This window comes from Amborella trichopoda, chromosome 3, assembly GCF_054954075.1.
Source record: "Amborella trichopoda isolate Santa Cruz 75 chromosome 3, AtrichopodaSantaCruz75HAP2 v2.0, whole genome shotgun sequence".
NCBI lineage: Eukaryota > Viridiplantae > Streptophyta > Magnoliopsida > Amborellales > Amborellaceae > Amborella > Amborella trichopoda.
The window spans coordinates 2,235,996-2,252,000 of record NC_142338.1 but is presented as its reverse complement, the minus strand read 5'-3'; the positions used below and the strand labels follow the sequence as shown (position 1 = coordinate 2,252,000).

At 36.9% G+C, this 16,005-nt stretch overlaps 1 protein-coding gene across 1 annotated transcript; it reads left to right on the top strand.

Moving 5' to 3' along the window:
• The first annotated feature begins 5,840 nt into the window (after positions 1–5,840).
• CKS (Nucleotide-diphospho-sugar transferases superfamily protein) lies at positions 5,841–15,452 on the top strand. Its single transcript, XM_006849901.4, has 8 exons — positions 5,841–6,144; positions 8,124–8,169; positions 9,773–9,859; positions 9,945–10,069; positions 13,771–13,910; positions 14,008–14,059; positions 14,245–14,355; positions 14,978–15,452. The coding sequence occupies exons 1-8, from the start codon at positions 5,932–5,934 to the stop codon at positions 15,068–15,070; spliced, it is 867 nt and encodes a 288-aa protein (XP_006849964.1). The 5' UTR covers positions 5,841–5,931; the 3' UTR covers positions 15,071–15,452.
• The last annotated feature ends 553 nt before the right edge of the window (positions 15,453–16,005 follow it).

Here is a 16,005-nt window from a genome sequence, read left to right as displayed (position 1 = left end):
GGATTCTATTTAGCATGGCCAGGCGTTGTTGCCCGGGCTAGCCTGACCTGTTGTTGGTCCCGGTGCCTATTTTATAGACGCATGCGGGTGTAGGCCCATAGGCTTTTGGGCCTACCTTAAACTAGTTTAGGCCTAGAACAAAATAGAAGAAAAAATTTAAAAAAAAAAAAAAAAAAAAAACTTCATACTATATTTTTTATGCATCTTACCCGCAAACCTAAACTTTTTTTCATTTTTTTCAAAAAACCATGTTTTCTATGTAAATACCTCTCAAGGGAAAAAAATATTATTATTAGATCGAAATGTCTTTCCTGTACATCAAAATCAATCTAACCAGAGCTCATTGCCAAAAGGAACCACCGCAGTGTCGGAGCGTACGATCCACTGCCGAAGCGAACATACACAGAGCTGGAGCGCTATGACTCCATATTACACTGTCGGAGCACATGATCCAGCGCTGAAACGCTATAACTCCAGAGTGTTGCACTGCCGAAGCGCACTTACATGGTGCCGACCCGCATCATCCACTGCCAGAGCGTACATACACAGTATCGGAGCACTGTGACTCCAGATTCCACTGTCGGAACACATGACCCATTGTCAGTACGCACATAGACAGTATCGGAGCGTTGTGACTCCAAAATGTTGCACTGACGAAGCGCACTTACACAGTATCGGAACGCAGTTAGATAGAGGAGAGAGAGGCATGGATAAGGTAAAAGTAAGCGAGGGTATTGTGCATAAAGTGTATTTTTTGGAAAAAGGTGAAAAAAAAAGTTAGGTTGGGGTAAGTTGCATAAAAACTGTAGTCTTGAGGGTTTTTTTGTAATTTTTATAACAAAATACACGGTCCATGCTCAAGCTAAGGTTCAGGCGCGATTTAGAGCGGCCTTGACTGAAGATAGCTTTGTACATCCCTTTCCAAAAATATGATGGTTCTCATGTTAAAGGATAGCCATGTGAAGTAGCTATGTGAAATGCTACGGAGTAAAATCAAAAAAAAAAAATTTTTTTTTTTGTTTATATATTTGAATTCTGCTAGCCGATGTCATAAAACAATGTTGTGCATAAAAAAAAGGGAAGGGTTTATATGATTCCCCTACATCATAGAAGTTCTATCCTCCCCCTACCATCCAATCGTTCAATTTTGATCAGGAGAGTCACTCACCGTTTGATCTTAGATCCAACATCTCAAAGTATTTTATTTTTAATTTTTGTTATACAAATTGTATGAATATGAAATTCGGTACGTATCATCCTCTCATTGGAGCGCACCTATAGAAAATATTAAAAATAATTTTTTGATAAAATATAATGACCAAAATACCCCTTAAATCTTTTAACGCTTTTTTGATCATTTTTTTTTATTGATAATATTTTTCTTATATTTTTTTCTAATGCGAGTTTAATAGAGGAATGGACGTACAAAATTTTGTATCAAAATATTTTATAGAAAAAAAATAAAAAATAAAATAGTATAAAGACGTGACATTGTGATTGGGGCAATATTAGCCCTCCATTCATAATGGACGGTTGGATAAGGGGGAGGATAGAACTTCCACGAATTAAAACATATTTGACTCAATAAGCAAAGGCCACATAATGCATTTAAAACATCAATAAGCAAATGCCACATAATGCATTGGAAACAAGAAAACACAATACTGCACACCACAGAGAATAATATCACAATATTACCTCTACTAGACTTTCCACACCCCACTCTGGGTCTCCTCCTCTAATGACGTATGAGATCAATGGTCTATCTCATATTTTTAAATTATGAAAAACCAAAGTTTACTACCCTTAATCAATATTAGAGCAATGGAACAAAACTATAACAACAATGTCTGAATATTACCTCTATTGGACTTTCCACACCCCACTCCGGGCCTCCGTCTCCAATGGAGCAGGAAATCAATTGTCTATCTCATATTTGCGAAGTATGAGAAACCAAAGGCTACTACCCTTAATCAATATCAGAACAATATAATAAAACCATTACAAGAATTAGGCCTCAATACCTTAGTGCATTGAGTGTGGCGTGCCCCTTTCTTGGATATAAGTGGGGCGTGCCCCGTTCTTGGATCTAAGTGGGGCGTGCCCCCTAATTTTCTAACCCAGATGTAGAGAGATCTTGCCAACTAGAGAGGGAGAAGAGAGATGAGAGGTGTAGAGAATGTAGAGATTTGATATTTTATTTATAAACTTTTATAAGGGTTTGAGTTTTTTTAGGATTAGTCATTTTCATGAATATTAGATCCAGACCATTGATCACAGGAGACATGTGAGATAAGAGATTTGAGCCATACAATATTTATATCAACCATCATGATTCAAATGAAGGTGTTAGAACCGTATTATTCAGCTTTCTAAAGCTAATTCCATCAAATAAATATAATATACTTCTATTTTTTTTCCATAATCTTCTTACACAAAAGTGGAGCCTTTCCAATCCTATGGAAAGAAATCCCCAAAAGTGGAGCATGCCATTCACGGGCCCCACACACTTCTCAACGGTGGACATGATGGCCTCCCATGGGCCCCTTATGTGGGCCCCACATGCCCCCCATTAATATTTATGATTTATAAAATCATAAAAATGATTTTTAGAGAATAGTAAATAAATAAAAATTATCTTTGAATATTTAAATACTAAAATTCAATATCTCTCTATTTATAATACCATTTTATGAAAATAAATTTCCAGATACTTATAAAAATTTAAATAATCAATCTAATTTATTTTTAACATCAAACTAATTAATTATAAATAAATTTGATGATAATTGGATCCAACTAAGTCAATGAATTATAAAATTGTTGAAGTACGTCATCTTCTACTGCAAACTATAATCTACGTTTACCTTCTCAAACTAGGCAAACGATTCGTATGACCCACAGACCATCGCAGATATTCACGATTTGGCCATCAAACTCAGTCGATAGGTAAGGAGACACAATCATAGTCTATGGATTACAAGTTATCTCTTAGAGACAAGTTTAATGTCACACATACCTAGTGTAACTATAGATAGTTTTATAGTGCATAGAGGTCATCTCTCGCACATGTACATGCATCACCTTCAATGATGATTTTGTTTCCATAGACGACAATCATATGTACATGCCGTGTAATGGTTCAAAGATAAGGTTTTGGACCTCATATCTACAGGCCCATCATCACACAACAAGGGATCTGACCTTTGTATCTTTACCTTGGGCAACTCCGACTTCGTCAAGGGATAACCCCTCTAATCTCATCAGTTGTACTCTAGGCTCAAGTAATTAAAGGTTTCCAACTTTACTGGCTTAGCATGCAAAGCTTATTCTAAGTATCGACAAATATCATTTACCTATTTTAGTCTAATTGAATTATACTTCTACTGAATTTATGTTCCATTATATCAAAATATTAATTACATACTCTTATAAAACCTTTAATATTTGTAAATAGGCAACAACCTTCTAATCTTTATAAGGCATCCTACAAGCGGCACCTCCTTTCAATAATAATGTTCTTGCGTGTCACTCGACTCACTCCTTGATCCTCTGGCCGTGTGTGTCACCTATTAAATAGAGAGACTAGAGAGAGAGGCATGGAGCAAAGAGAATGAGAAAGGGAGACTAAGAAATTTAGAAGGAGAGTTTTAGGGATTTACCCTCTATTTATAGTTTTCAATGGGGGTTTAGAAATGCTAATTTAAAATAGAGATTGTCTTAGTCAAAATTTGTGAGGTGAGACAAAACAATTCGGAGCCATTTATTCTAAGAATTAGTTATGCATCACAATTTAGGGAAGAATATATGAACCTTATCGCTTGAATATTTAACTCACATCCACTTAAGATAGGATCAGTCAAAACTCATATTCTATTTTGACTATAAATTTCATTATCTCTTGGAGTAATATTTTCTAAACACAAAATATTATGTTGTTTGGGTAATTTAATGGGAAAGACATGGCCCTACCCATATTTTTGAAATAGTTTAGGAGTTAGTGTTTTGAAGGTATTAGTGGGTGTGTCAGTGTAAATAGAAACTACAAATAGAGAAGGGGGCGTCCCATCTCGATGTGCGACATGTGGGCCCCACATCCCACACATGTAGGTGTGGCGCATGTGTCAGTTTGGACCCAAAGGCCCTGTGTGTTCATACTAGCTCCGTCCATGGTTTTAAAAATTACAAAAATACCCTTTAAGGGTTTTTATTACTGAAAGTGATTTTTAAATTTTTTTTAAAATTATAAAAATGGCACAAACAATTTTTAAGCTAAACATCAAATTTATGAAAGTGTATTGGTATCAATAGGTTAAAAAAAATTAACTATAAGGGTACTCCACCCGACCGAATAACTTTGATCCTCAATTATCTTCTCGAACTAAACCAATGAGACCCACGACACCCATAGTCTCATGCAGATATTTATTATTGACTTGACAAAAGATGGCTAATAAATAGTGAAACCACAGTGCTGCGATGTGGATTATATGTCCTCCCTTAAGTGCAAGTCACATGCACACATTGTTGCAGTACAATGGGACTTTCTCTATGTATATACACATGTATCCGTTTGTAGAGTTGCTTCATGGTATGTTGGTATGATATATGTTATGCAAAAGCTTGTTGATTAATTAGCCATTCTTCTTAGAGGCCTACATTTACACATACGAAACTACAAAATTCTCCTGACTTACGAATCAACCCTAGACATTTATTCGACCTCAACAAGGGGCATCATGGACTAAGAAATAAATGTTCTGGACATGAAAAGACCCATAGGGCACCCCACCATCTGGTACTCAACCAATACACACTCCCAACGAATTATACTATCCATTGTATTTTTTTTTTTATTTGTGTACTTTGATGGCTTCAAAGGCCTCAAAACTCGAAATCTCATGTGGCCTTTAAAGTAAATACACTCACTCCCTTCCACCCTCTCTTAAAGCACTATGTGTTTTTTACAATAATCACATGAACTTTTATTGAATCACATCACCAATAATACAATGAAAAAGGATCATACAACAATCATAACAAGAAAAGAAAAAAATAAGAAAGCAAAAAATCTCCTCACTCTACATATAAAACTTGTATTATTAGAGGGTAATTTAGTGGGGATGACGAGCCCTAACTTGTTTTTTAAAATTGTTAGTAGTTTTTGAATGCCTTAGGTGAGAATGAAAGCTTAGACTTTAGTTGGACACAAACAATGCTACCACCGTGACCCCAAACCCAATTCTCACATAAAACTTGTATTTACACACCATAGTTTACCAAACCATTTGGCAAACTATTATTCTTCCTAAATACATGCCCAAACGCCGGTTACTTATTTTAACATAAATCATTTACCTCCCTCCCTAAAAATAGCCACCAATTTATATGGAACAAGTGCCCTCCCAATGCACCACATTTGAAGAATCACCTTCTGCAACAAATCTATCCTTCCTTTATTAACTTCCAACTTTGTGACAAAGCAAGCCATCTGACCCGCTTCCCTCTTTCTCTCTCTGACACATGCTCTCTCTCTCTTATCTATCGTTTCCAATTCTTTTATCTCCTATTTTCTCTCACTTCTCCAAAAGGAAGTCTTTATCAAATGATATAATATTTGTTAGGATACAAGTAAAGCAACAACGATCACTCCAATTAAGATTTCGTTGTTGCAAATGTCGTAGTAGTCCGTGGGAGCACACTTCACCTGGCTGTAAAAGTTATTCAATACTTGTGCACCCACGCCGTCACCTCACCGGCCGCATCCTTTTCCAAGACTTCACTTCAAATCCGTGGCATCACAAGGCAGTGTATATGAAGGGCGATCCGCTCCATTTTTAGGGCATAGTAAGTTTCCCAACACTTGTTAGGGCACAGTGCTTCGCTGATGTCCATTTTCAAGGGAAAGGTCTGAGGAAAGGTCGAATAAAAATGGAGATCTGTTCACGTGGATTGGGCAGTGGACGGGCTTGGATTGCCCATGGCTTACTCGCTGTGGCCGCCATTGCAGCTGCTGGATATGCTTTTCGAAGGAAATCATCCCATTTTCGAAGCCGAGCAGTTGGAATCATACCTGCTCGCTACAAATCTTCTCGATTTGAGGGAAAACCATTGGCTCAAATCCTTGGAAAGCCTATGATCCAGGTTCTCCTCTATTTCTCATTGTTTTTTCTACTTGATTTATGTGATCTTCATTTCCTTACTGATATTTGAGTTCTATAATCTCCTTCGTCTTGGTCCTCTGATATTCAATTTATATATTTTATCTTTATTGTTATTTTTGTAAGTAACTTCGATATATATTTTCAATTTATTGAAATGAGTTTATTTCTTAGTCCTTGGAAACTTAATGATCCGGTTCCCTGTTGCTTTGCTGCATTTTCTGCATTTTTTATGTTTAATTGCTCTGATATTCCTTTTCTCACAGAGTTTGCAGAAGAAAAGGTATTCCTTTTCTTTCAGATGGTGAGCGTTGATGGTCTTTACTTTCATCTATTTAATTTATCTTTATTGTGAAGTATCTGGAGTTGAGTTCCACTTGTTTTTGTTAATTTTCCATTCGGAGGTAATTGATTGACATGCTGTGAAACGTATTTGGATTTTATTGTCATATGCATTGGCTAATTATTTGAAACTTGATAAAATATAGGTACAACGAGTTACCATTAGTTTTTTCTTTTTCTTTTTCCAAACTATTGTACCTTTTCCCTTTTAAGTTCACTAAACTACATCAAATCTAGAAGTCATTGTCCAAATTAGAAAAACTCCAAAGCGATTTGCAGAAAACCTTAATGATTATTTTGATACATTTCTTATGGAGCTAATCTAATGCGTATTGGATGATCTATTGTTTATTCTAAAATCTAAGGAGGAAAGATCTGAATTTGATGCATATTTTTCGATATGAGTTTCAAAGTTTCACTTGGAGCCATGGCTAAAGGAAAAAGGAGGGGAATGTATACCCTTCAAAAACTATGTTAGAAGCCCTAGTTTGACCCTAATTTTGAACATAACCTCAATTCACTTAAAAAAAAATTGAAAACACACTACCAAAAATTGCTATTTTGTAACCCGATGAGCATAAGCCGTCCATTTTATAGGATGATTAGATATAGGCCTTAGAGGGAGTCTTTTTTCATTCCAATTTTTGTACATGGCGTCATTGACATTAGATGTACAATTCTGAAAAAAAAAAAATTGATTTTGAATTTCTAAAGACCTCGATCTCGATATCCACCAAAGTGACAGGCTGGATCCATTGTTGGAGAGTGACTAATTTTTACCATTTTCATGCTGCAAATTCAATTTTTTTCATCTTGACATTGATTGTTGCCATGGAGTGTGAATGCAAAATTTAGGATCATGCAAATGCCACTGGTTTTCTAGAAGGGCGGTTTCATTATATTATAATGAAATGATGACATGAAATCACTTTGTGAATTATAAGATCCTTGGGATCAATTAAAAATGTGGTTAACATTTCTTCAAAAAACTAAAAAGGGGAGACAAAGTAAAGGATAGGAGTAATTTAAGGGGAGACAAAGTAAACGATAAGAAATTACTCATCCACAAAACTGAAAAATAAAAGTAATATATTAGGTATAATCCTTAGATATTTCAATTAATGAATTACTTCAATGACTCAGAGAATATTTTCTCAGACTAGAACAACACAGAACCAGCATAAGAGTTGAATAAATTTCATTAGAAAACAAGATCAGTAAAATCTTGTGAAAATTGCAAATTGTTTAGTAATAGTTCTAAGACATGCTAATTATTTTGAAAAAAGAAAATTTTGTGGCATATGTATACCTTCCCTAACTCATGATTTGAATTTTATTAGAGTGGTCGATTCAGATTCAATCTCTACTCTTTTAATTTCATCAAATTTCATCGTGACTCATATGGATATGGATTCGTTTTTTTGTGACCTCATGGAGGTTTTGCACAATAAATGTCTCTTTGACTTAACCTATGGAGATCAACGTTGTTTGCAAATATATACCCAAATTAGTGAGTTCTCTCAATGCTTACATGTATATACTTGGTTTCTGAAACATTTTTTGGATTAGGGGGTTATCGTTCATTATTTTTGTATTAATGCGCAAGTACATTTGTTGCAGAGAACTTGGGAGCGAGCTAAGTTGGCTGTCACATTGGATCATGTTGGTAGGTATTCGTAATTGAACTTATTTGCATGTTTAGTTTTATGAATTTTTGCATCTCACTCTGTCGCGCTATGACCGGTATGCATAACAAACTCCGCTATGGCTGATCCCAAGCCCTGATAGAGGAGGGCTGTGTTTGGTAGGTAGCAAGTGTAAACTTTGCCACATCTTTTCATGAATCCTGAACCTAATGACGGAACAAGATTTGTGTAGCCGACCCCAAATTGTTGAGATAAGACTCGGATGATGATGTCTCTGTCACACCATGAGAAGTAGACACTTTTGTCATTTTCATGATTTTAGCACCCCATTTTAGTGATTTCTATAGAACTAAAATAAAATAAAGGAAAACCATTTTAGCGCTCCCCTCATCCTTCCCTCTTGTTGTGTTTATTGTGTTTATTCCACTGCACGCATGACCATTTCCCATCGAATATAGCCAGATCCATACATAAGACATGAAAAATTTCTGTAAATGCTATTACAGTTCATATATAATATTTAATGTCAAAAATTATTTGAGTTTTGGCCATAGGAACTTTAACTCTTTGAAGTTTGACCTTTTATGGGAAGAAATCCTATTCTTGATCATTTATTGTTGTTTCCTTTAATGAAGTAACATGAATAGCTCTATTGCGGAAGATATTGCATATTTGTGGTTTGATTGTGGTTGAAGCTAAATGGGGTGGAGATGGTGATGCAGTGAAAGCTGTAGTAGGAAAGAAAGAGGATGTGGATGAGAAAATACATGGTGTTGAAGAGATGTTTTGGCTTTGACCTGGTCAATGGGAGAAGAAGATTTTGGGGAGACTAGACAGAGGAATGGGAAGATTAGGTGCCAAAGGTCGGATCTAATTTTGATGGTTGTGAACAGTCTTGTGCTAGAAGAGTTGGTAGTTTTGGAGAATGGAATCTAGCTTGTGGGAACAAGATGGGGTTTCCACCCTGTGGGTCCTAGAATACTGACATGTGGAATCGGGGGAACCTTAAGGCTGGTAACCTTTACATCATGCAGGCTGGCCCTATGCTAGGAAAGGTGGGTAGCCTCTTTAGTTTGTTTTAGTCTTTGGAATAGTAGGTGGTTAGTTATCGTTCCTGCAAGTGGGCCCTGTCTTAGTTGTAGATAAGGGTTCATGTAGTGAGTGATCTCATTTCGAGTTCTGAAAGGAAAAGTTTGAGTTGGTTGGTGAAGTAGTTGGATAGAATACTTGTAGGGTCCAAGTTCTTTAGAATTTGGATGATATTGTGTGTGTATATGTGCCCATAGTCGCTGCCTCAATCAGCTTTTAGTGGTTAATATTATCTAAATGTGGGAGCTTTTGGAGCTCATCATCATTGTGGTCTAAGAAGGGTGAAGACCTTAAACTTTCCCATAACCTGTCTCAAATGGAGCTTTTGGAGCTAATTCTATAAATATTGGTATATGAAATTTTCCTTGCCTGTGAGACCAATATAACTTTCTATTGATATAATTGTTTTTTCTCATGTTTTTATCATCTGGATATCTTGTGTTCAAATTTTTGTTCACAAGTGTCTACACTTTTTTTTTAAATTCATGTTTTATATCATATGGATTACTGTACTAACCAAGGCTTCTACCTCAGTTGTGGCGACTGATGATGAAAAGATTGCAGAATGCTGTCGAGGATTTGGAGCAGATGTGATAATGACATCTGAATCATGCCAGAATGGTTAGTACTATTTTTTTGCATGGTTAGGGTTCTGACTTTCTGAGTATCCTTCGCTTTTGTTATGATTGACTGCTCAAATTTTCAGGTACTGAGCGCTGCAATGAAGCTCTACAGAAGCTTAAGAAAAAATACGACATTGTTGTCAATATTCAAGGGGATGAGCCTCTCATAGAACCCGAAATAATAGATGGGGTTGTTAAAGCTTTACAGGTTTGTCATTGGCTTTTCTTGTTGTGCAGCATTATGTGAATGTAAGTTTCTCCATTCTAGTATGTCAAGGAAATTCTAAAGGCTATGAAGTACCTAATGAAAGCTTTGGGTGAGGATTTCATGAGGAGTCCATTGCAATAAGTTGGATGGAGTTGGGATGAACTTGTTCGTTCTTGCTAATATGCATCATCATGAGACAATTTTATGTTTGGTGATTGACACAGTAATGGGTTTAGTTTTTTGATTTTTCTATCAATCTTTGGAAGGCTTATTAATTGGTTGCAATTCTGGGACTACAAAAATTGTATGTTCGTTAGTACATCCTATTATATGATGGTTGGTTTCAGTTCAATTGCTATGACTTTTAAATTTTTAGGTTAAATAGATCTTTCTTAAATTTCACTTTATGTAATCTTTAGAATCCTCTTATATGTGCATAAGTTTTAGATGTGGCTACCTCATAGATAGTCAAGATGGAAAATGGGTGGTTAGCAAGATGCTGTAACATGGGCATAATTGCTTGGATCTTTCATATAAGATGGTGTTTTCACTCCCAGAAGCAGACTCCACAGTTCGGGAGGGGAAGCGCATTCCTGTTTCTTGGGATCGTCTTCCCATATTTTCAGGAAATCTTTTCTGCTAATGTGATTGAGGAAGAGCTCTCTCTGCCCTTTGGCAGGCTTCATTGTGGGACCTATGATATGCACTACAAGGAAATTTAATGGTTTATAGAAGCGGGAATATTTTCCTCAAGAATCACTCCCGAACTCCACAAATTGAAGAAGTTATGGGTCTTTTATGTGGGAAAAACCATGATAATCAACCATGTTAAAAAATCAGACACAAATGGGCTTCGAAACAACCCCCAATCTCCCGGATTGATTATGACTTGCCATATATGGATAGAAAGGGCATCAAGTCACAATTCTGCTGCACCACATTTCATCGCAATGGTCCTCCCGGACTGGGAGAAATTTGCTGAAAACTGGCTATGGGTCATGGAATCCAAAAACTCTGTAAGCATGAAGCACCTCATTTTCTCCCTAGAAATACACCATTGTTTGGCAAACAAGACCCCTAAAATACACCTTGGCGGAAAGCCCTCGAAGTGTAGAATAACATGTCCAAAGCCCGGATCAAAACTCCATAAGTATGGGAGATATCAACTCTGAAAAATCACTAAAAATAGTTGTTTTTGCAGATTTTTGAACCAATTTCCATGGTAGCACGAAAATTAATTTTTAAATAGTATGCTACATCATGAAACCTTTAGTAAATGTGACTAAACGGTGTTGGAATGACACAGACTTGTAAAGTTGAGGTTTTTTGGTCACTTGCAACTGTCTGTGAAAGATTTGGCCCCATCAAGATCCGATTCCGGAGGTTCCTTTGTGAATTGGGTTGCCGAAGCTATGATGGTTGCCTTCTTCTGGCTACTTCTGACTCGTAGGTAGTAGACAGATATTCGTATTGAGCACACACTCCACTGGTGGTTCTACGATTCCCCTATATGTAGTGGCCTATACCAAGAACTCCGGGGTGAGCCATAGATCCCCGCCCCAGCATATTCACCAAGTCTGGTCCATATACAGTCTGCTCTTCTTATGCTTACTCCATAGGCTGCAAACTATAGTCCGACCATTGATTCCGCAATATCTCCTTCGTCCGACTTCATTTTGGGGTGATATTTTGGGAATATCTTGGGGGTACTTCAGATTAAATTTGAGCCAATTTACATCCTTTTTCAGAGGCTTCCATATGCTCGTTTATATTACTGCTTCATGATAAGTCTGGGTCATAACCGACCCCAAACCTCTTGGTTTATATTCTTGGGATCCTCTGTCACCTATTATGAAGATCCCCGAAGTTCGGGGCCCATTATGTATTCATTTGGTCGGTCTACTACTTTCCATATTTTGGCAGTTTTCTAGCGGATATGATACAGGATTCCTGTTGGGGTTGACAATCTTGTGTATCTGCAATCTGTGGGTTGTCTTTGACCTTGAAGCAATATCAACCCTAATTTTCAAGACCTTTGGGGTATGGGAGGCATGAATACGCATCCTCCGGTTTCAAATGGGTCTTTTGGTATGGGGTTTGCTATTTATATGATCCAACTAGTGTTGCGATGTAAAAATATGACCAAACAATCATATCTAATTAGGCATCTGCATGTTTTGAAATTAGCTATTGTGTAGTAATAATGATTAATCTATTGGCCTTTGAGGAGAGTCTTTGCATTTTCTTTATTAGCAACCTTGGGTACCTTTATTTGGGTTGTGTAACCCCACTCCCTCATGTCAGCCCAGCTCTTTGGAATGGTGTGGAATCATTTTAGGGACATGTCTATGAGAAGCTTCCAAGTGGTTGAATCGAAAAGGGGTCGGTCCAGTCTAAATGATTGAATTGGTTGGATCAAGTACATAGACTTTTAATTTTTTGGATACAAAGCATCTCGAGGAGATGCCTTTGTGATTTTGAATTTGGATAAAAGTTTGTGTAAGGCCATGATGGTATAACTAAAGGAATAGGGAAATTTAGTCCGTTGTGCCTATAAGAAAAAGTTATTTGATCATATCATAGCACAATTAGGAATTCCTTTTTAGGCATTGGCGTGAGAAGAAATTCAGACCAAATCAGTTCTATGCAGATCATTTTATTTCAGTAAAGAAACAGGGAAGTTTCTCTTCCTGGGGTGATGTTTGGGCCCAGGATGTAAGCCCCCTGTCAGGGAAAATGAGAAAAACATGCTTCTCAAATAGATCATAATATTTCAGATATAGAAGTCTATTCTCACTTAGAGATCCGAGTTGGAAGATTGCGTCTTTGACGTTACCTTTTCTATGATGCTTTGTAGGCATAAATGTTTAACCTCCTATTCTAATGGATTTATGCTTCTAATTAGATGGAATTCTTTAGTAGTCTCAAGCTTTTGCCAAGCACTCAAAAGACCTTCGTCTCCAAAAATCAAAATGAAGTATGGGACATTCAAGCAGGATTCTGCTGATTACGCTAGTAAAATGGCAATTGCAGAATGATTCTCTTACTGCATGAGAAGTTGATGTTCCAATTTCAGTGTGAGAGAAAACAAGCAAAATTAGTTCCTGTTCATGCCTTGTGGATAATTTCCTCTATATTAGTACTGCAGTGGGGGTATAAAGACTTTACCTTCATGTACTTGAAGAGCGGAAGATAAAGTCACCGATGAGATTGCTACAGAGTATGTTATGTTAAATGGTGTTTTTTCATGCTCTCTTGTTTCCCCCCCTTTGAGTTATCTGCATCCAAATCCCTGTTTTTTCTTTTTTGGAGATGATTCACTGCTCGTATTAAAGGACAACAATTTTTAGTACTTGGGGGGTGTGGCAGCCCAAAAGTTGGGTGCTTTATATAAAGGAGCACAAAAATCTATACTGTTTCCAAGAAATAGGGATCTATCCAGATCCCTATTTTTATCTAGAGTATTAGATGCAGGTTAGTCACTTTGAAGTATCTCTTTATTTCCAATCATGTACTCTATATCTTGGCTGAGGTACCAAGCCATTTTAAATTGCCTTACCTTGGATGAGTGGAAATCTTATGGGTTATTGGGAAACAAAACACAAATGCATGCGAGCATGTGGAATCGTTGTGACATGTAGAGTTGTTATGTACTTCCCCTTGTTGTGGGCTCCCTTAGGTATGTTACTTTGTTTCTGCAGAGAGCCCCTGATGCTGTGTTTAGCACTGCTGTCACATCCTTAAAACCTGAGGATGGGTTTGATCCAAACCGGGTCAAATGCGTAGTGGACAAGCATGGCTATGCAATCTACTTCTCGAGGGGCTTGATCCCTTATAACAAGTAAGTTGCATTATAGATGTAGCTTTGACATTCTCTTACATGGCATGCATACTGAGCATTTTCGAATGGCTTTGTCCATGACTTTGTTATTTTGCAGGTCTGGAGAAGTTAATCCAAAGTTTCCTTACCTACTTCACCTTGGTATCCAGGTAGCATATTTCTCTCTCACAAAAACCTCTGCTTTACTTTGAATGTTGCTTTGTATTTTTTTGGGTAAGTGAATTTTGCTTGTATGTTTTCCTACTCTCTTGTTTACAACCATTTATATGCTGCCTGAATTAGCTTCTGATTACATGTGTTGCTTGTTAATGTTACTATTCTTGTTCCTAAACAGAGCTATGATTCGAAGTTTCTAAGGATATACCCACAGCTTCCACCTACTCTGCTGCAGCTTGAAGAAGATCTGGAGCAGCTAAAAGTTCTTGAGAATGGTTACAAGATGAAGGTACATAAATGGCAATCTCGGAATCAGATTATTTCACCTTGGTTTTCTCAAATCCCATTTAAATGATAATGTGTTCTATGATGGAAGGATTTGTGAAAATGGCAGTTTGTCCCCATGTCTGCTACCTTGAAAGTATTTCTAGATTGAAGACTTGTATGTCACCCTGGATCTAATAGATTACATGGCAACTAGTATATCACTAATTTGCTCTGCTATATGTGTAAAGACTCCTATGCTTTCATTTCCGATGAGTGTCATTAATTGTTCCTGATGTTCTAAGGAAAGGCTCTTTGTTTTTATCTCCTTACACACTAATATGGTGATAGTTGACGAGTCCGATTCCCATGTTAGTTGAAGAAAACTACGGTATTAGCTGAAGAATCAGCTATAATCTCTCTCCCTCTCTCTCTCTCTCTCTCTCTCTCTCTATCACACACACAGAGACAGACCCACACACAGATGCTATGTGCACAGTTTTCTGCCACAACTTGGTATTGTTCTGATTGCATTGATAGAGCATATAGTAAGGCAACTTACGGTCACTTTTGAATCTAGAAAGCCTTCTTCTCCTGGATATCTGATCAATATGCAAGAATGCTGAGCACAATCAACTGTGTTGCAGGTGATAAAGGTCGACCATGATGCTCATGGCATAGACACGCCGGCAGATGTTGAAAAGATTGAGGCCCTGATGCGGGAAAGAAACATATCTTAGACGCGTCAAGAAGCCACAAAAGAAATGGTTATCTCGTATTGTGAATTAGGTGCAAATATAATCAAATGGATCTCTCTTGTTTCTTCCATTCTTGGTCCCCTTTAAACAGGGATCAGATTTATTTGGATTTTGTGCTTAGTCAATTTACACTAAAAGAAGGCAAGGGATAGGCCCAAAAAGACATGGTTGGAAGTAGTGGGAAAAGATATAGGAACTTATAATCTCATTGAAGGTATGATCCTTTATAGAGCAGAAGGACCAGGATTTGTATAACTGTACCCAAATAGGTTGGAAAAAGCTTTGACGATGATGATGTGCTTATGTAACATTTATTTTGTCGGCTAATTTTGAATAGGAAGATATGTTCTTTGTTGTGTGCTTCTCTTCTTTTCTCTTAACAACGATTGGGATATTAGTTATAAAATGGATTTATTGATTCTCTTTAGCCATTATATGTTAATCAATTCTTCCAAGTTTGAATACTTTAGTTTTGGCTTGTTTTATTTATCTTGATTAATTTTATCATGCGAGGTGGTGCTTTTTCTTGTGTTCTTTTGTTCATTTTTTTTCTTTTCTTTTTTCGTGGTTTGGGTGTTATTGTGAGACAAAGTGATGCTTTCTTAGCCCTAGGATGCCCGTCATACCCAAACATTTTTGTTGTGAAAGTACTAAAAATCCTCAACCACCTCGAAAGTGAAATCAACCAGTTTATCATTACCATAGAATACTTGTATTTCAGTTAAACAAGTATTTCAGTCAAGAACCTCCTCAACTTCTTGATTAAAGTTCCTGAATTTGTATTTGGAATCTTCAACTCGCAAGTACGATGATTTGGGTCCACTCAAAGTTGCACAACCCAAATGGTGTACCAACCCAAAAATGTCAATACCGTTGCTATTCTTGGTTCTAAACTTGAAAATTTATTTTTTTTAAGT

What these genes read in the sequence shown, in the direction of transcription:
- CKS (XM_006849901.4), top strand. Translation starts at nt 5,932, where the DNA reads ATGGAGATCTGTTCACGTGGATTGGGCAGTGGACGGGCTTGGATTGCC. An exon ending in TTGGAAAGCCTATGATCCAG is followed by an intron (nt 6,145 to 8,123) that starts GTTCTCCTCTAT and finishes CATTTGTTGCAG; the next exon opens with AGAACTTGGGAGCGAGCTAA. An exon ending in ATCTGAATCATGCCAGAATG is followed by an intron (nt 9,860 to 9,944) that starts GTTAGTACTATT and finishes TCAAATTTTCAG; the next exon opens with GTACTGAGCGCTGCAATGAA.